The sequence below is a fragment of the Gadus chalcogrammus genome, chromosome 5, assembly GCF_026213295.1.
Source record: "Gadus chalcogrammus isolate NIFS_2021 chromosome 5, NIFS_Gcha_1.0, whole genome shotgun sequence".
Taxonomy (NCBI): Eukaryota; Metazoa; Chordata; class Actinopteri; order Gadiformes; family Gadidae; genus Gadus; species Gadus chalcogrammus.
The window spans coordinates 5122094-5141271 of NC_079416.1; the positions used below are offsets into that span (position 1 = coordinate 5122094).

General features: G+C 46.6%; 2 protein-coding genes across 4 annotated transcripts; one reads left to right on the plus strand and one right to left on the minus strand.

Moving 5' to 3' along the window:
* Positions 1-128: 128 nt before the first annotated feature.
* Positions 129-6032, plus strand: LOC130382220 (MFS-type transporter SLC18B1-like). Of its 3 annotated transcripts, XM_056589831.1 has the most exons (14): positions 129-1093; positions 1298-1440; positions 1687-1782; positions 1875-1948; positions 2714-2861; positions 2993-3149; positions 3347-3483; positions 3665-3766; positions 3979-4070; positions 4171-4266; positions 4363-4437; positions 4808-4901; positions 5314-5363; positions 5621-6032. In XM_056589831.1, exons 1-14 carry the CDS (start codon positions 1057-1059, stop codon positions 5676-5678), a joined length of 1359 nt encoding a protein of 452 aa, XP_056445806.1. In that variant the 5' UTR covers positions 129-1056; the 3' UTR covers positions 5679-6032. The 3 variants fall into 3 exon arrangements, with proteins under 3 accessions (XP_056445806.1, XP_056445804.1, XP_056445805.1); XM_056589829.1 differs by having other exon boundaries at positions 1298-1782; XM_056589830.1 differs by lacking the exon at positions 129-1093 and having other exon boundaries at positions 1112-1782.
* ahi1 (Abelson helper integration site 1) lies at positions 5771-19019 on the minus strand. Its single transcript, XM_056589828.1, has 28 exons — positions 18786-19019; positions 18200-18260; positions 17961-18088; positions 17406-17627; positions 16851-17170; positions 16674-16762; positions 16074-16260; positions 15543-15735; positions 15196-15288; positions 14910-15095; positions 13909-14064; positions 13388-13520; positions 12825-12948; positions 12300-12529; positions 11984-12090; positions 11773-11891; positions 11333-11463; positions 11093-11233; positions 10588-10778; positions 10426-10471; positions 10235-10293; positions 9811-9928; positions 9381-9433; positions 8892-8951; positions 8640-8802; positions 8050-8138; positions 7655-7734; positions 5771-7231 (listed from the first exon to the last, which is right to left on the minus strand). Exons 2-28 carry the CDS (start codon positions 18207-18209, stop codon positions 7075-7077), a joined length of 3585 nt encoding a protein of 1194 aa, XP_056445803.1. The 5' UTR covers positions 18210-18260; positions 18786-19019; the 3' UTR covers positions 5771-7074.
* Between the last annotated feature and the right edge of the window lie 159 nt (positions 19020-19178).

Here is a 19178-nt window from a genome sequence, read left to right on the forward strand (position 1 = left end):
TCATGCCTCCACCGGTGAAATGCTCCTTTAATAATGCTTTGCATTAAATAAGCTCATGAAACAATTGATCAATCAATTGTCTTATTTCATACGGAAACATCAGTAGCAAATAGCTGATTGATGCTTTTGGTGCAGTAGAAACAAGGTTAAATAGTCGCTGGAATTAGCAGCTTCCACTCAAGCCAAAAAAGCTGTATGGGCCCCTAAATGCAACAGAGGGCAGTATTCCACAAGGAGACATCTTTGCTGTCATTGTCGAACCAGTCAATGCCAGTAATGGCTAACCTTTAGCGTCAATAACAAATCCTTTGTCTCTTCTACTGTAGTGATCACATTGGATTAATGGGCACAAATAAAATTGTGGATGTTTGTGGACATTGCAATTTTGATCAATGCTATATAAAGTCAATTTAAACCATCACTCCAGCCATTAGAATATCTTTCTGCAACTTACTTAGGTTTATTTAAATGAGACAAAGACAAAGTCTTCCTCATCCTCAGAAAGAGAGGTAGGCATAAGGGACAGGAATAAAGAAAAGGTTGATAAGAATGAAAAAAAAAAAAAAAGATGACTGAAAGATTGACTCCAAGAAGTAGAAAGTTTGAAAAAATAGGCTATTCTGGAAAAGGCCAATATGTCAGTATTTGCTGATATCCTGTTTTCGACTTTTCCTCTTTCAGTTTTTTGTAAAAACAAATTTATTTTGTAACTCCCACAATCGTGAAAACAACTGAATGACGAGACTAATTGGGCAGATAAGGCCAGAGTGAGCGCCCTAATTGGACGCCTATACATGAGGGCTGCGGGCCTCCCATTGTGCGATCCTCCCTAGTCACACTGTCCACTAGGTCCCATTGTGCGGTCCTCCCTGCTCACACTGTCCACTAGGTCCCATTGTGCGGTCCTCCCTGCTCACACTGTCCACCGGATCCACGCTGCAGGCCTACTGGACGTGTTCGTCTGCAGGGTTCGGGTTTAATATTGCAGCTCTGGAATGTAATTTTCACCATTCATGATTTTAACACGTGAGCAGAAAATACAATCCAACATTCGACATGGCAGCCGATGAACTCACTGAACTCAAAGAGACAGGTGAGAGACTGGTGATTTACTAAGTCAAATAATATCAGGGAAATAAATACTTAAAGATCAGGGAAATAAATACTTAAAGAATTCTATATGCCTACTTTCCCCGTAAATGTATTGAGCCAAATACATACAAAATGAGTTAAAAGTATTGCGTTTGTTTAGTTATCCTACAGGATTGATTTAAAGCTATATGTTTTCATATGACAGAGTACATTACTGAAGATGAACCAACAAGGTCTTCGCAGGGGGGGATGTCTCGCACACAGGTCTTCACTTTAATATCCGTGGCTTCTGTCAACTTTGGCTCAATGATCTGCTATTCAATACTTGCACCATTCTTCCCCCACGAGGTGAGCTTTGGAGCTGCACTCACCAACACAGTTGAATCACAATCAACATTCATCATTGTTTGCATCTATATGTTTCACCCATATAAATACCTTGAAGCACTTAACACATTGTCCAACATGGCCTTCAAATATCAAAACAGACTGACTAAAATAACTATTGAAAAAATATTTGAGCTGGTAGGCCTAAGCCAAGCATCCCTTAGGTTCCGAGACCCACTAAATAATCATGGCTCTATCCAAACGCAGGCGTTACAGAAGGGTGCCAGCCAGACTGTGGTCGGTCTCATATTTGGCTGCTATGCGCTCAGCAACTTCATTGGTTCACTGATAATGGGAAGATATGTAAGTAAATTACACTGTTAATCCATTCACACTTGATGTTTATTCTCCTATGATTGTATTACCTATAATAATTTTTCCACCCTGGTCCTCAGATTGTCCAGATTGGTGCAAAACTCATGCTTGTGTCAGGCCTGTTTGTGTCAGGAGGATGCACTATCATGTTTGGGTAAGTTACAGAAAATAGGTGCTTGAAGTAAGTTGGTTTTCAGGGATTCTTTAAAAATAATAGAAAAAAGAACTATAAAATAAAACAACACACATTTTCTTCAATTTCGAGAGAAAACATTCGAAAATCAAACGATTAATAATCATTCATATTTATAACAATGCGCCTGTCTAATCAACAAAGCCTGGTTTTCCCCTGATAACTTCATTTTCTAGTCTCATTATGTGAGAGAGAATGGGTCAAGTGAGAACAAGTTCTGGTTATTAAGCAGCAGGTATTGCGTACTGTCACTACCAAGGCCTCCAGTTAGGCTGTGGACGTCTCTAGGGTCAGGGTTAGTCACTCACCCTAACCATGGCACTATCCTGACCCCCATTAGCTGTATAGTCAAATTTGACATCACAGACATTAAGAGCTATCAAGGTACGACATCTCCAGAGACTGGGAATTGGTTTGCAGTGGAAGCCGCCCTTCATTCATGTACCTCAGAGGGCAGGTCCAGGGATCCGTGGACAAGTGAGCAGTGGGATGGAGGTGGGTGCAGAGACTAACCTTGAAGGCACATAACCCCAAAGATTTGAACTTGATACGGCAATCTAGAGATGTGTTGGAGAGACGTTATCTGCAAATGTTCATCCACTTCTCTTTGAAAAAGGCAAAGCAGTCATCCACGGTCAGGGTTAGGGACAGGGTTATGGGACAGGAGGAGGTTGAGGTTCGAGCAACATCCTCTAAAATGACTCTTCCCTCTCTTGGAATGAACAGATTCCTTGACAGAGCTCCCTCAGGGTCCGTGTTCATCTCCCTCTGCTTCATTGTGAGGAGTGTCGACGCTATGGGCTTCGCTGCGGCCTTCACCTCTTCTACTGCATTGGCATCTAAAGTCTTCCCACACAATGTAGCGACCATTTTGGTAGGTCTGGCCTGCCCTGATGGCACTGGTATGTGGTGGAGGTATGTGGTTGGTCATGGCGAAAACTAATCATTCTTGTCTTTTTTTGTTTGCTACCTAGTCACACATTTTTTTGTTTTTTTCCGTTCCAGGGTAGTCTGCAGATATTTACCGGACTGGGTCTCATTCTGGGGCCTCCTTTAGGAGGCTGGCTGTACCAGGCCGCTGGATACGAACTTCCTTTCCTTGTTCTGGGCTGTATCCTACTGCTGATGGTGCCATTTAACATGATTGTCATGCCCAGCTGTGGTAAGGGTTCAGCGATTCCAGTGCGAGATATGACATATCCAATAAGTTCCTTTTTAAGTACATTAAGATTGATAGGAGTCTTCCTGTCGTTCTGGCTGCACTATGACTGTGTAATCAGCCTGCTACAATTATAATTAAATCATATTATAACTGATCCTTAATACATCTACGCTGTGCTTCTGTTTTGTGTGGAACAGACGCAGACCCTTCTGAGGATTCCTTCATCAAATTACTGAGACTCCCAAAAGTATTGCTGCTATGCTTCTTCATCTTCACCTTTAGCTCAGGGCTGGGATTCCTGGACACAACCTTATCCTTATTCGCGATGGACAAGGTAACTGATAATTTTTTGCAATGATTTGATGCTGAGGATACGTTTATAAAATAGTAGTGGCCCCGGTGCTTTCTATGCTCTAGTCTAGAACATCAAAAAAATTCTACATTTGTATCTGAAACTTAAAAATGCCTATAATGTGAAATGTTTTATGAAGGCCCGCTCTCTCTCTTGTGTCAAGTTCCATCTCAGCCCCAGCCACGTGGGCCTCATCTTCCTGGCCTTCTCCTTACCTTACTGTCTGAGCTCGCCCCTTCTCGGTTTCTTTGCTGATAAATATCCTGTGAGTCTCAAGTACGCCTCATGATTTCACAAAAAATCTACTCTTCAGTCCCACAACTCTTGGACTGGAGAACGTTGCACACAAAGTGATGTAGGATTAGGCACAGGAGAGTTGATAACGACTACTAGACCAGGACAACTGCTGTTCTGAATGGTCAGGCCTTGCCTGGACCTCCCCTTAACCCCTCTACCCGCTGCTGTCTGTCGTTTCAGGATGTGAGGGGCTGGTTCTTGGTGTCTGGCGGTCTTCTCATGGCACTTGGCTTCTGTTTTCTTGGTCCTGCTCCATTCTTTCACCTGCCCAGGTGTGCTGGATGTGATGTATAACTATTAACATTGGACAAACTTTTGTTCCTGAGTGAGAGGAGTGATGTTTCCTGTGTTGTTCTGGGTTCCTCCTGGTAGCCAGCTGTGGCTGACCATCTTCATGCTGTCTGTGAACGGCTTCGGGACCGGTATTGGTATCACGCCTATTTTACCAGAAGTCATCACCTCTGCATAGTGAGTCACTCTGCCGTATTCAGTGTTTGAAGTGAGTGTTAGAATAATATATATATTATTGATTCACTTTTTCTTTTCTTTTTTCTTGGGTGATAGTGAGCAGGGTTTCGTAAATGGACTTGGCACTCTGGGAATGGTGTCTGGACTGTTTGGGGCCTGTTGGTCCATGGGGTAAGTGAGCCTAATCTATTGGTTTTACATAAAATACTGTGTCAGTCACACACTGTGCTCACGGTAAATACATTAAATGAACTGAGCACCATACCTGCTCTATATATGTCCAGTTTACATGAATCAAGATAAAGACTTAAATACTTTCAATTATAACATTAGTGTTGTTGATTCCACACTGGAATGGCTGAGGAAAAAACCTTGGGTCATGTTTCAACTGAACTTATCTGCTAGTCGTGAGTTACTCTTTTCTATTGAAATTGTATGTAAAAAAAAAACTACTTTTTTTAAATGGTGGTTCATGTCGAGCTAAAGTTGAATTGAACCTGCTTCTGCAAATAAGACTGTGTTGTTCTTCTTCTGTTTTAAGGATGTTGTATGGACCAATGATGGGGGGCCTCCTCACACAGCATCTAACGTTTGAGTGGGCAGCATTTATCCAAGGAGGGCTCTCAGGTCTGGCTGTAAGTTGTATTATATCGTTGAGGGACTTGTTCTCCCCTTCTTCCTACCTCAGAACACATGTTGGGGAACATAGCATGTACTTAGTATGTTAGTCTTCTTAGTACACTAGAGTACCTAGCATGTAGGATACTACTTAGCATGACAGGTTTGATGGCGTTTAGGGTACTATGCATGTTAGGGGACTTAGCATTAAGGGTACATATAGCTACCTGATGCTAAGACAACTAGGATAGCATTTTAAAATGAAGGATAATACCGTCCCAGCCAGGTGATATAAACAAATACTGAACATGTGACACTGTTCCTTTCTTCCTGTGTGGTTTCAAACAGAAAATGGCATGGAACACAGGCATGAGTTCACATAGTTGAAGATATATAAATAAATAAATCCATGCCTTATCTTTTCCACAGGCCACCCTTCTTGGTTTCTATTATCTCACTGAAAGACTGAAGAAGCCCAGGTAATCTCACTCATGTTTGTACCTCACCTAGATGTCCTGACTGTAGATGGATTTATTCACTGTGTGAATGCTCACCTGGTCAGGTCAATCATGATTACACTTATTAAACAATCGTTTAATTAGTTAATCTTACATAACCTGAATTTCTACCTTATTTTATGCAGTAGGCATTATATGCAGCCTGTATTGAAGAGTTCTTACCCTTTAGACAACTGAGTTTGGGGATGTTGTATAATAACACTTGACTTGTTTTAAAGTGATGCACAGGAGAATGGAATAACGACACCAGGAGAAGAAACCACTCTGTTGGCCTGACGGGCAGCTTCTGCTTACATCAGTAACATTAACAGTTAATATAAATGTTGTTATTATTATGTTGTTACTTTTCATGATTTGAGAATATAACTGAAATGCTTTATAAAGGGATTGCAGCAAATATAAATAGGGGTAATGTAGACCTATGTCATTGTATTTAATTTAATCATTTGTTTATTTTTAATATTGATAATACAGTATTTTTTTAACACTTATTCTGTCATTAAGATGTGAAATATAATAAATATATATGCAACGGTCTCGTTGAATTAATAATTGCATTGCAAACATTCATTGTGACTTAATTCCTGAAGAATGAATTGTAATTTGTAGAACGGTGGTAACGGTTTGTTTGTTGAGCAGACACTTATCTGGCCTGTCTGGAAAGCAGACCTCATATCATCAAAAATTCCTGAGGGGAACGAAGACCTATTGAGCAGTAGCCATACCTCAGTCATGAATGAGCTGTTTGTCTCTGGACCACATGATTTGAGTCCACAGGGAACGTACGATGATTGGAAATAGTTAAACGATCATTCAACCATAGACTGAGAGAATGAGAACATGTACAATGAATGCAAACGCAATATATATCAGAACACATGACAGACAAATTAAGACATTCAAGAAGGGAAAATTGTGAAAACTCAGGCCGAGTCCTCACGTGCAACTGTTTACTGACTGAGCCTACAGCTTGAGGCCTAGACACTGTTGCCGAGCAACCAAACAAACAGGGAATCACACCAAACCACTTAATGAGAGTACAACTACCCAAAACATTCAACCAAATATATGATTTCATACCACAACACACTAAAGGTGCTATGAGGCCTGCTATGAACTAATTCAATAGGAATCATTCTTGCTACTGCTAATTGTTTGCCCCGTTAAGTGTCAACTGTGTGAATGACATTTTCAAACAAGTAATCTCCCATTAGATTGACAACTAGGTGGCCTTTTCTGGATTTTTGCCACATTTAACATTTTGGCGTTTGAATTTTAGTTTGGGTAATTATTAGGCTGTCAGAAGGGAAGACGATAACCAACATTTCAAATCTTTTATTTAAAACTCTTTGGTTTAAGATTAGGCTGAAGGTAAACGGAAGAGAAGTACATTGGAATGCAAATATTTTTGCTTTGTTGGAAACAAATATACTCTCAACTAGAAATCTTTATACGCGACAGACACACTATCGATACGTGTTAGAAAATGTCAAGACCAAGCTCAGAATTCAACCTTAAAAATGTAATAAAAACTGACGAATCCATTTGCTTGCAATGATAAACATATATAAAGATGCACATTTCACAATCACCTGGATTGTTTGATGCTAAACGGTAAGACAACACTTATTTACCTAAAAAAAAAAAAGTACTTCCAACAGCTTTTCCCCGGCTAGGCGTCCGACTCAAAGGCCCCATTGGCCCGGCCCCGGGGCCTCTCCGGCAGCGGCCTGGCTCGCCGCCCAGAGGGCCCGGATGCTTCCGGATCTGACGACGCGGAGGGCGGGGGGGCGGCGTGCCGCTTCACTTTCTTCTTCCTCGGAGCTCTTCTGAAGAGAGAAAAGACGATGCATGTTTAACTTTGACCTGTTGGTGGCGCAAGAGCTAGCGACCATCAATTTGCTGTGAGGGATTATGGGACTGTCCTGAATCAGTGTGCCAAATATCACAACTTTTGACCATGGAGTTCTACGGGCTGCCATAGACTCCCATGACAGAATAATAATATAATAATAATAATAGTAGGAAAACGTAGAATAACAATGGTTGTCTCACAGCTTCGCTGCTTGACCCCCAAATACTAGTTTAGATTCATCATCTCGTATACAAAGCTAATCTAGCAACGTTCTATGACGTGTTTATATTTGATATTGTATACATCAAGGTAAAACTTCACACTACTGCATTAGCCCAAATTTGTTAGCATGTATTGCTAACATGTGCTTAGCCAACCCAGGAGCAGCAGAACTTACTTGGTGGTGGTCAGTTCTGGCTCTGTGTCCTGCTCAGAAAGAAAGCGGAGCTCTCCAGAAGAACTGATGGCAGCTGACACCTTGGGTGAGAGAGACAGACGGATGAACGGATGGAGAGAGAGGGGGAGGAGAAAGAGAGAGAGAAATAGATATTAGCCGACCGCACCAAGAGATCGAAGGAGAGTTTACATCAAAAACACACACCAAAATAATGGTGCTGGCCATGTTAAGATTCCCATGTGGACATAAAAAGCACCGATAACTTAGCATTAGACTGATGGATCGGTAGAGATAAGCTACAGTTGTAAAGGGACAACAGAGGATCTCTGTACTAGCATCACATCTGGCCTGGCTGTAAAACCACAACGTCAGCACCCCGACCCGGCCCCCCTGACCTTGGTTGGCGTTGCCCTTTCACCCCCGGGGCCATCTGACCCAGTGGCAAGTGGCGTTTCAAGGGCGTCCATGTCTTCGTTGAACTCTCCTGCAGGTGGAGCATGGAAATGCAATCAGCCAGAATGACAAATGGCCACCCTAGGTAAACTGTCAGGCTATTGCTTTTGGGGATTTATGGTTCTGTGTCAGAGCTTTTGTTTGGGGGCTCTGCGCCAACATGGAGGCAGATGTTATAAAAACAAACACTACCGGTCAAAAGATTAGGGTCACTTAGAAATGTCCTTATTTAAAAAAAAAAAAAAGCATTATTTTTCAATGAAGATAGCATTCAATCAATCAGAAATACTGTCTGTAGACATTGTTAATGTGGTAAATGACTAGGTGTACAGAGGCCCATTTCCAGCAACAATCACTCCTGTGCTAATGGTTGTTTAGCTAATCGTGTGAGAAGGCTAATTGAGGATTAAAAAACCCTTTATGTTAGCACAGCTGAAAAGTGTTGAATAAAAGTGTGAGTTTTCATGGAAAACATGAAATTGTCTGGGTGACCCCAAACTTTTGAACGTTAGTGTACATGTTATGTACGCACTCTCATCCGCAGCGTACGTCGCCGGGAAGTATCCCTGGTGCCCATTGGCCAGACATCCAAACCACCAGTTGTGGTTGTCTTTGTAGAGCACTTGGATGACGTCGCCCCTCTGGAGGGTCAGTTCGTCCGAGCGGTTGGCGGTGTAGTCGTACAGCGAGACCACCTGCGGGCGGGGACAGAAAGGAGAACCTAATACAGAGAATCTCTACAGAGAATGAAAGTTAAATTCAACAAAGCAAGACAAGGTCGTACAGTGGGGTGACCTGCTGCAGAGTCACTCTCCAGCCGGGGTCCAGAAGAGACGGGGCGGCGCTGGGAAGAAAGTAGTTGGATTTAAGCCTTTCATCTAACATTTCTCCACAGAAAAGGAAACCCTTTAGGCTTGGATTACAAATAATCCGTACAAATTGCAACCCTTATGGGTGGGATTACAAATAAAGCGGGCACATTGTAACGCCGGCTCAGCGTCGTTTAGCTTCTTAAATCCCCAGCAGCACTGCTGCTGCTGCAGTGTTCCACTAACACACCTTTTAAGTTAGGGTTATTATTATCCTCTACAATTCAAATATATCAAATCTCTATGTATTGAATCCATTATTGTTTAAAGGTGAAGTGTGTTCATTTAGTGGCATCTGGTCGAACGAACTTGGCAGTCAGTTCAATGGGTCGCAATCTGCAACCTCAACGCTAGATTCCACTAAATCCTACATCATGTATCATCCCAGGATATATACACCGTACCGCCTGTAGCGACCCAGCTCCTTTCAAGCGACGGCCCACCGGACTGAAGCCCCCTGAAAACGCAGCAAGCAAAACAAACGAGACAGGGGTCAGACCGCAGCCAATCTAACCAGAGGACCTGCTTCTTTTCATGCTGGCCACCTACGGATGTGGGTGGAGACAACGAGAGGGCTCTGGTCTCTGTGAAGAGCACACATGCCAACCGCTGCGCTTGAGTACCCAATTAGTTTGTGGTGTAAGCTGATGTGTCGGCTCCGGTTAATGGAACTCTGGCATTGGCCAACTGGCATGCCATTCTTCCCCCACAGTGATTCAAGCCCCCGCTTCACACAGGCAGAGTGGAGGCATTAAAGTGAAGTTGTGCAGAGGCGGGAGTTGTATGCGATCATGAGGGAATGAAGGTGTGAGACACGAGGTTTTGGAGACCCACGGTGCTGGCAGCTGAGGGCCGCCTGGGGGATGAGTTGTTCTGCCAGGGCCCCGGAGAGGTGCAGCTTGGAGTGGGGAGACAGCAGCGACGGAGGCGGCAGCGAGGAGCCCAGGCCCGTCTGGAAGGGAGGGAGAGGAGAAGGGAAGAAAAGAGAGAGAGTGGTGAAGCCTGACCTTATCACTAGACAATGGCTTCTCGATGCCATTGCAATAAAATGTCAAAAACAAATAATTCCGATACTCTACAGTGTCGGAATGAAACTATAATGTACAGCGTGGTTTGTTTTATCATATAGGAGTGTGAATCGGGAATGGCAGCTGCTTATGTCCATATTATGAAAAGCAGTGCAAGTTATACCACCAACTATGAGACCAATATCATTTCCTGTCCGTCCACCATTTGGTTAGAGGACAGCTGTACTCACAGCAGCAGAAGCAAAATCCAGCGTCCGACTCCTCCCTGCATAGTCCAAGGAAACTCGGTCTGCAGCCAGGAGAGACAGAAGGCTACGTCTTAATGCCAAGGCAGGGCTGCGCCTGTCGTATGAAACATGATGCCATTGCTACGCTAACACAAGAAAACATCCCAAAGGCAGCGTAAGACACCAACACGCACCTTGATCAGACAGGTACCCAGGAGTGGAGGCGCTCCGATGCGGGTCCTGAAAAAGGAGTCAGTTCATGTAAGACATGCATCATGATCCACCAGCAGCAACTGCCTTCACCGACTCCTTGACGGCCAAGAAAGTGAAGACACTGGATGAAGCAGTGCGTTTACCAGGACAGAGTCCAGCTTGTCTTTGACACGCTGCATCTTCAGCGACAGCCTGGCCGTCTGTGCGAAGCGGTCGGTAGGCGAGGAGGCCGTCCGGTCCAGCAGGGCGGACATGGGCTCGGCGGTCCTGGTGCTGGTGTCGGTGGGGGCGGCCCGGCTGCCCGCTCTGATGGTCTGGGCCTCCAGCTGGGACACTGTCCACACAGGGTGTACACACGCTCAACCCAACACATCTCTGTCACGCAATCTCAATCAACCCACTCATACCCAGATCCGTACACCGACGGCGGCGTCAACAATGCGAGGTGAATCGAGAGTTAGCATTCGCTGTCTCGCTCAGACACACCTCGAAAACGACCCAGGGAATCGAACCAGCGACCGAAAGAAGAGCGACTCTATTTCAAGAATACAGTTACTTCTTCAAAGTATCACAGAGAGATTATCTCACGGCGGCGATATGAGAAGCAGCCGAGTGGCCCGCTGTCACCGGGGGTCGGTTCGGTCGTACCTTTGCGGTCGTACAGGTAGACCAGGATGGGCTGGCTCGGACCGAAGGCGCAGAAGGCCACCATGTTCTCGTGGGGGTGGAACGCCACGCCGCGCAGGGCGGTCGGGTAGCACAGCTCCGAGTACACCGCCACCTGGTCGCCTAGGAAACCACGTCAACACAAGGAGAAGAAGAAGTAGGAGGAGGAGGGACTAGTTTAACCACAACAACAGGAAGAGGAAGAACAACGCCAAATCTCACCCGTTTCAGCGTTCCAGACGTAGGCCATGCCGTCCTCGCTGCCGGAGAAGAGGAAGCTCCCACAGGGGGAGAAGGTGCTGTAGATCCTCTCTCTGTAGTTGGTGGCTCCCGTGTATCTCTTCATGGCCAGGCTGGGGGACAGACGCTGAACCTATTCATATCTCCTCCTCACTTTCTGACCTATTGTCCCATCTAGAGTGATATAGTCTAAAAGGTTGGATACTGTATCTGGCAATTAGACTTATTTTTGGGGATTTATTGATAGTACACAAATGCAATTACATTTACAGTATTATCCTTGATAGAACATGAGGACACTAGAACAGAAGCTCCGCCGGTGTGACCCGCTAATACATCAGTTCGGAGTCCAAGCCCTCACTTTCACTGGTATGCAACATCACTACTTGTGAGGGTACTGCGACCCGACAGAAGAGGCTTACATCCTGAGGTCCATGACCCTCAGCACGCTGTCCTTGGCGTGGATGAGCAGCCGGCGGCCGTTGGGATGCACCTCCAGCAGGTTGATGGGCGTCCCCCCGAGGTCCCTCTCCTCGATCCTCTGCCAAAGCAGCATCAGCTCATCAATGAAACAGACGTGGCTCGGTGTCAAGGTAGTGTTTCCCCGGGTAACGCTCAGTGTTTTGTTTCTACCTTCTCTATGCTCCAGTCCTCACAGGGCTTCCCCCCAGCTCCGTCTGCCACCGGCGTCCTCCACACGATGATCACCCCGCTGTTATCCGCAGAGAACAGCCTTGTTCCTGGGTAGAGAGGCACATCAACCAGGAGAAAGAAATAAGCCAACAGTATTAATTATTATTATTAATAATTATAATTATTATCATATGAAACAAAAATACATATCAATATTTTTCTCTCAAATAAATCCCAATGTTGTTATCAGGGTTAGGGTTAATAATTAGCATTATTATAATGACCCACGTCACATGGCAACTTGTGTTGGGCGTACCTTCGCAGTCGAAGCACACGGCGTTGATGAAGCTGCCGTGCCCCTCCAGCTCCTGCAGCAGCTGGCCGTTGACGTCGTGGCCGTCCACACGCCACGCCCTCAGCAGGCCGTCATAACCCCCGGTCACCACCAGGTGGGGCGCGGCCGGGTGGTAGCGGGCGCTGTACACGAAGGAAGGGTGGGGCAGCACCTTCTGGGCGATCCCTAGGAGCCGGTCCACGTTCCACTCCCTTAAAATAAGTATTGTGTTACTCTCCTTGCATTCCCACATTGAACAAAAGTGCAAACATAAATAAGAAACTGCGTAAATGATATTAGTAAATTAAATATGAAGGAATAAATAAACTAAACATAGAACAATAAAAACAAAAAAAACTAAATCTTCTGTCATTTAAATAAAGGACAACGAAATGTGATATTCATGTTACAATATTCATAAAGATAGATCATCTTAAGAGTTGAGAAAAGAGCACAGGCGCCCCCTGGTGGCGAGGTGTACATGGAGCAGCAGGGTGGTGCGTTCACCTCACGGTGCCGTCGGAGGAGGCGGACAGGAGGCTGCGGTCGTCTCTGGACCAGCAGAGGTCGTACACAACGCTCAGGTGGCCGCTGAACACCGCCAGCACGGTGCCAGAGGGAATCTCATACACTGAGGACAGCACACACGCCTTTAGTTAACAGTCTCATCAGGTATATTTACTATTGCTATTAGGTCGATGGATCGTTTTGTAGTATGTATACGTATTGTATGTAGTGTCAGTCATGTTTGACAGTCAATATTTGACAGTTGAGGAAGATTGGTTCACATTATTTGTTTACATTACTACGTTTACATAAATACACCTTTCTACATCCTGAGATATTCATATATTTATACAGATTGTTATACGTGTAAACAACAAAATTATCCTTTTTAAACAGTGGTAGTGATACTGTACAACCCACACTTTCCATTGTTAGTAACACACAACAAAGGGTGATCCCCTGAACCATTAGAAAACAGTATCTAGTGACTGAATGACTGACTGCAGCGGTGAATTATGTTGTGATTGGTGTGTAACGCGATAGGAGCAGGGGAAGTTGCTCACCGATGACAGGGAAGGCGTCTCTGTCAGCGCAGGCCGCAGCCAGCACCGTCCCGCCGTGGGAGAAGCGCACGGTGAAGCAGCCCATGTGCCCGCCCCGGAACGACAGCACGGGCTTGTTGGGGATCCGACACAGCTGGGACAGAATATCACAAACCTCAGACTCACTTTAATCATGGATAGCATTATGCAACCACATTAGGGTTTAGAGAGAGAATACCCATCCCACACTTGGTACTATGAACTGCTCTGTTTAGAAAGAAGGCTTTCTATGCCAGAGGGTTCATGGTAACAAGAGGAGGAGTTGAACAGGGTCGTTCATGCGCTCCTTCTATAGGACTAGAACCCTGGATTTAGGGGAGTTTTCCTGTGCACGTTAAGGGGGCTTAAGTTTAGGGAAGATGCTAGGGTGGGGTGTTCTCAAATAAAGGCATTGCCCACATTTGACAACACCCCACCCTAACCCTAGGCCCTTTGAGGAGAACTTGGACTAGGTCCAGGGTACTATGGACCGTAGCCCCCACCTGGCCTGGCATCCTGCTCCACTTGAACACGGAGGCCTGGCTCTGCTCGGCGGGCTGGGGCAGGCTCCTCCTGGTCACCTCACTCTGGAGCTCGCTGTAGGAGGTGCTGCCTCGCTCCTCCTGCAGGGCCATCATGGAGCGCATGCTGGGGTCCACCTGCACACAACACCACCACCACCCACCGAATGAGCACAACACAGTCAGCTCAGTCCACCTGCACGATGCAGCCACCACCACCAACACCCCCAAAATGACCACAACACAGTCAGCTCACACATGGCTCTCCATTAATGTATCTCAGATTATGGGGCACCTCACGGTTAAAACAAAGTCTACTACAGTAGCATGTGTTGTTAAATAAAACATTTATTGAGTTGTGATATCTAACATAGAAGGCAGGTTGCCAAGGATATTAAATGAATGAACAGAATAAACAATCTGTAGAGAATGGTGGATGTTTTCTATCAGCTCATCAGGATGAGATACACAGGAATATCTAAATATACAGGAAGAGAGGCCACGAGAGAGAGTGACAAGAACATCCCTGCCATTGAATAGTTGGCCTGTATTGGATTCAGACAGGAAAATTCACCGTAAGGTGAGAAGTTGGGTGGAGGTTGGGTGGTTGATGTCTGGTGGAAACAGCCTTGCCTGGCCCGAGTCAGACAGGTAATTAATCAATGCTCACTGCACATTGGGTAATCAATGCACACAGGTTCAACCAGCCATCCCCAAACATACTCAGGGTGATCTCCTACACGGCAGCACGGAACGCCGTCTGTATGCATCACTGTCCTCAGATTCTGCAGCTAAGAGCCCAGTCAGAGCCACCTGGGTCCACCTAGTGGCACCCAGTGACCTAGTCGGCGTGACGCATCGCCCATGGCTACAGTGGCATCAAAGACGAGGAAGGGGCTTCGCAAGGTCATTGCTCAAATATGCATAAAAATGTCCCCCTCTAGCCCTCTAGCCTATCCCAGACTCTCTTCCCTCCTACTCACATGCTCTGGGAGTTTGAGGCCCTTGACGGTGACGTAGAGGGTGGAGGTGTATCTGTTGCGGGGATACCTCTTCCACCACTCCACCACCTCGATGGCTTTGGGCTGCGGTTTGGCCCTGGCCGGCGGGCAGAAGAGTTGGAGGCGGAGCTTACTGTCCACGTTCAGCACGCCATTGGTTCCCACCAGCTGGCGGGGAGACACAGGAGAGGGCATGAAGCATGAAACCTCCTCCTGTTGGGCAAATGGGTATGAAGAAGTGAAAGGACTCAAGCCTGATGATGGTCACCTTAAGGAACGCCCAGGCCACCTTCCGGAACCCTCTCTCCTGCTTGCCTACATCGTGGGCTTTGGCTTCCTCCATGGTCATGAAGTCCAGCACCTGTCCGAAGCACACCACAAACAACCCCAAAACATTGGAAGTGACGCAGCGATCGAAGGCTTCGATCTGTTTGTTTCTTGCAAGGGTCAAAGGAAATACTAGCTTTAAAATATACAGCGTTAACAAACAACACACACTAATTGTTACAGCATGTGGTGTTTCGATAGCATGACAATATAAAACAATCCTTTTTCGCCCATCAACTGAAAAGATAACCCAGCCGAATTGGTGTGTTCTATTTATAGCGCTCGGACCTCGAAGAAGAGTATGACCCGTGGCGCGTCGCCGCGGTCCTGCAGGAAGTGTCCCAAGCGCTCGTTGAAGATGATCTGCTCCTCCCACTCCGGGATGGTGGACTTGTTCTTCTTGAAGTGGAACGGCTGGGTCATGATGGGAAGAACATGCTCCACGCACTCCTGCTCGTAGAACGACGACACCGGTCGATTGCTGCACATGTACACAAATAATAATAATAAGTAGAGTCAATATACAGCTGGAATCAACTCTTTTTTATAAAAAAATGGTTAAAGAGATAGCACAACTACAAAAAAATACATGTCAATCACAACCCAACACATCACATCAACACAATCGATTTTAACAGAGGAACAGACTACCATAAAATAAACCCCACACCTCAACTCAACCCTGAACATCCTGAGCGTCTTGAGGCTACGGACGTTTGGGGATCCGACCCTACCCAGGTGGGAGTCTCCCTAGCCACCACACTATCCTCCATCCATCCTCCATGAATCCTAATATGGTCAACAGGAAGGGGGCGTCACCTGTCCTCCTTCCTCACGTACTGCCCCGTCAGCTCGTCCACCACGTGGACCTTCACCATGGGGTGGGACAGGCGCAGGTCTGTCTTCAGCCGGTCCGTCCGGTGGACGTACACGCCCAGCACCAGGCTGTCATCCAGGGCCGGTCGCTGCGGCAACTCCGCCTCCGCCTCCCCGGCCTCCACCACCACTGGGTGGACGCATTCAAATACATACAGTAGCTGAGCCTCTCGCTCCAGCTCTCAGGAGAGGCGACACTGGTTAGCTTGTGGTTGGTTTTGGGTCATAAATGACATTCGGTTAAATGTTAAACCTCTATCCACACTCCTTGTCCTTCCAACCACACACACACACACCACTGATACTGCAGTCTCCCATGTCTCATGCTATCATTGGTATTTGTTGATCTTCAATAAAGAGTTATCTGATGTGTGATGTAACTTCTAGTGTGACTTTTAGTAAAGGCCTATCCAGGGACAGGGGTTGCTAATAGTCTTGACTAGAAACCTGTATGCACGGTATCTATTTTATATTTTATATCAAACAATGTACAATGTATTTACCATTCTCAATAAACGTCTAAACAAGGTACTACACACTTACCTTGCTTTTTCTTCTTCCTCCTCTTCCCTCTAGCGTCCACTGTGTTGTGCGTGTCACTGGCCCCCTGCTCAGCCTCTCCATCGAGGTCCCTGTCGGCGGGAAACACACCGTTAGAGCCCGGTGAGTCACTCTGGGGACACAGCGGGTCCGACCCGTATCCAGAGCATTTAAACAGACCCCAGGTCCGACTCGGGGCCAGCCGATTTCAGCTTCTTCTTCCTCCTCTTCCCGACGTCGTTGTTGAGTGCGACGGCGTTGGGGGCGAAGGTCCCCTCGGCCTCCTCCTCCCGGCTGATCCGCTGCCGGTACTGATGCAGGAGCTCATCCTCGGGATCCGCCTGCGGGCGTGCTGCCTCCACGCCCCCCCCGGCCCCTCTGTCCTTCCTTCCCTTCCTGCTGGGCCTCCTGCCCTCCTCCTGTCCCCCGGGGCGGCCTAGCTCTGGGTCCTCTGCCCCGACGGAGCCGTCCTCCGGTTGGTCGCAGCCCGGCGGGACGTCCTGAGAGGAGGTAAGACGGTACTTCACTCCATCAAGACGGGACATTAGCGTGTCAAAGTAGACAGTACAGGACCATAGTAGAAACTATAAATACATTAAAGTACAATTTTTAAAAGTATGGTAAAATAAATACACTAACTGGACTATAGAACTACTGCCAAACAAATTGCAGGGGAGATAAGGAAGTAAGAGGCGGAGCTATGAGGCGGAGCTGCCACTCTTGTGGTCGGCTCACCGGAGACGGAGGCAGCTCCCGTTTGCTCTTCCTCTTGCCCTTGGAGGGCTGGGGAGGCTCCTCTTCGTCATGGTGGACGTTGAGGACCTTCTCGACGGCCTCCCTCTCTCGCCGCCGGTTCTTGGTGAAGCGAGGGCTGCCCTGTTCAGGGCGGTACGTGTTCTGGAGGACCGTCTCGTCGTCCTCGGTGTCCTTCTCCAGGTTCTTCTTCAGAGTCTGGAGCTGGGAGAGAGGGGTGACATGGGGATGGCTGAGGACCTGTGGAGAGCTGCGTTATTGTTGCTATGGCCAACGCACTCACATTCAGCAACGATTACTGAATGAGGTGTCTGGCTTTATTTTATCAGGGAATAATAGAACAGAACAACAGATGTTCATTCACGAGAAAGCGTTTAGAATCAAACCCATCAAAATTCAGCTGCTTTAAATTGATTTATTGTATGTGTATTATAACGTACATGGCGGTGATACAGATGTTGATGACTAATATTAAATTTATTTCTAATATGAAGACAGTTCTAAATAGTTCATGATCGTTCAGCTTTAACAACCTACCACGATGCTCTCACTCTGGGGCTCGGAGCTCTTCTTCTTCACCTTCTTCTTCCCTGGCTGCGGATCGGTGTACTTCTTGAGGACCTCATTGAACCGGTCCCTGGTCTTTGCCCGGGCTTCACTCTCACCTGTGGAAACACCCCATAGAGTTGGCAGTCTATTAATATATGTGGTAACCAGTTGTAACCAGTATTTGTGTCTGTGTACATTTTTAAGAGAATCAGCAGGCAACCACTCACCTGCTGGCATCCTCGCATCTCATTATGCGTGGAGGGATTCAAAGAAGGTTGTTCACAGAGTCTGAAAGGAGAAACACAGCTGGTTACAGATACACACAACTGATCTCTGTCTCGCTGCCTCTTCACAGACCTCTGGATGAGGTGAGGTCTGTGTGAGGGGAGGTGGAGGTGAAGAGGTCTGTGTGAGGGGAGGTGAGGAGGAGGTCTGTGTGAGATGAGGAGGAGGTGAGGTCTGTGTGACCGCTGATAACCAATACGTTGTCATAATAAGGAGACAAACTCATCGTATATGCAGCTTGTGCTGAGCTAGTAAGCACATAACACCTAAACATCACCTTAGCACAAGCTAACTGGTACCATAGTCAGTTAACTGGTACCAGTAGCCAGCTAGCTGGTCCCAGTGGTCAGTTAGCTGGTCCCAGTAGTCAGCTAACTGGTACCAATAGTCAGCTAGCTGGTACTACTAGTCGACAGCTAACTGGTATCAGTAGTCAGCTAACTAGTACCAGTATTTAGATAACTAGTACCAGTAGTCAGTTAGCTGGCTAACGGTAGCTCATCGTAGCAGTAATAGTTTGATTATTACCTCAACAAACAGCCGTTGTATGGTCGGTCTTAATGGTTTCCAGGAGTTGTTTCGGGCCCAACAGGCAGACAGAAGCCGGGGTGTGTAGCAGTAAGCTGCAGTGATTGGGACAACAGACACAGTTTATCTCCACGACGCTCTGCTGGTTACCAGGTCAACGGTGGGACGGGGGCGGGGCCACCGTGACGTCCTCCTCACAGTGTTGCCAGATTGGGCTCGATTACCCACTCAATCTGGCAACGTCGTCTGCAGCGCGATTCAGACAGTGTTTCCAGATTGGACTGGAAATTGCGCCCAATCTGGCAACACTGCCTCCTAACGGAAATAGAACCGACCAATAATATTTCAGGAAGGCTTAACTCCTCCCAACAACGAAGACCACAACAACACAGC

Excerpts from the sequence above, each read along its gene's own strand:
- LOC130382220 (XM_056589829.1), top strand. The coding sequence starts at position 1,057 with ATGGCAGCCGATGAACTCACTGAACTCAAAGAGACAG. Across the intron at positions 1,783-1,874 it reads CACTGATAATGGGAAGATAT|ATTGTCCAGATTGGTGCAAA; the intron begins GTAAGTAAATTA and ends CCTGGTCCTCAG. Across the intron at positions 3,767-3,978 it reads TCTTTGCTGATAAATATCCT|GATGTGAGGGGCTGGTTCTT; the intron begins GTGAGTCTCAAG and ends CTGTCGTTTCAG.
- ahi1 (XM_056589828.1), bottom strand. Across the intron at positions 15,736-16,073 it reads TACGTGAGGAAGGAGGACAG|CAATCGACCGGTGTCGTCGT; the intron begins GTGACGCCCCCT and ends GTACATGTGCAG. Across the intron at positions 15,289-15,542 it reads GGGTCATACTCTTCTTCGAG|GTGCTGGACTTCATGACCAT; the intron begins GTCCGAGCGCTA and ends TGCTTCGGACAG.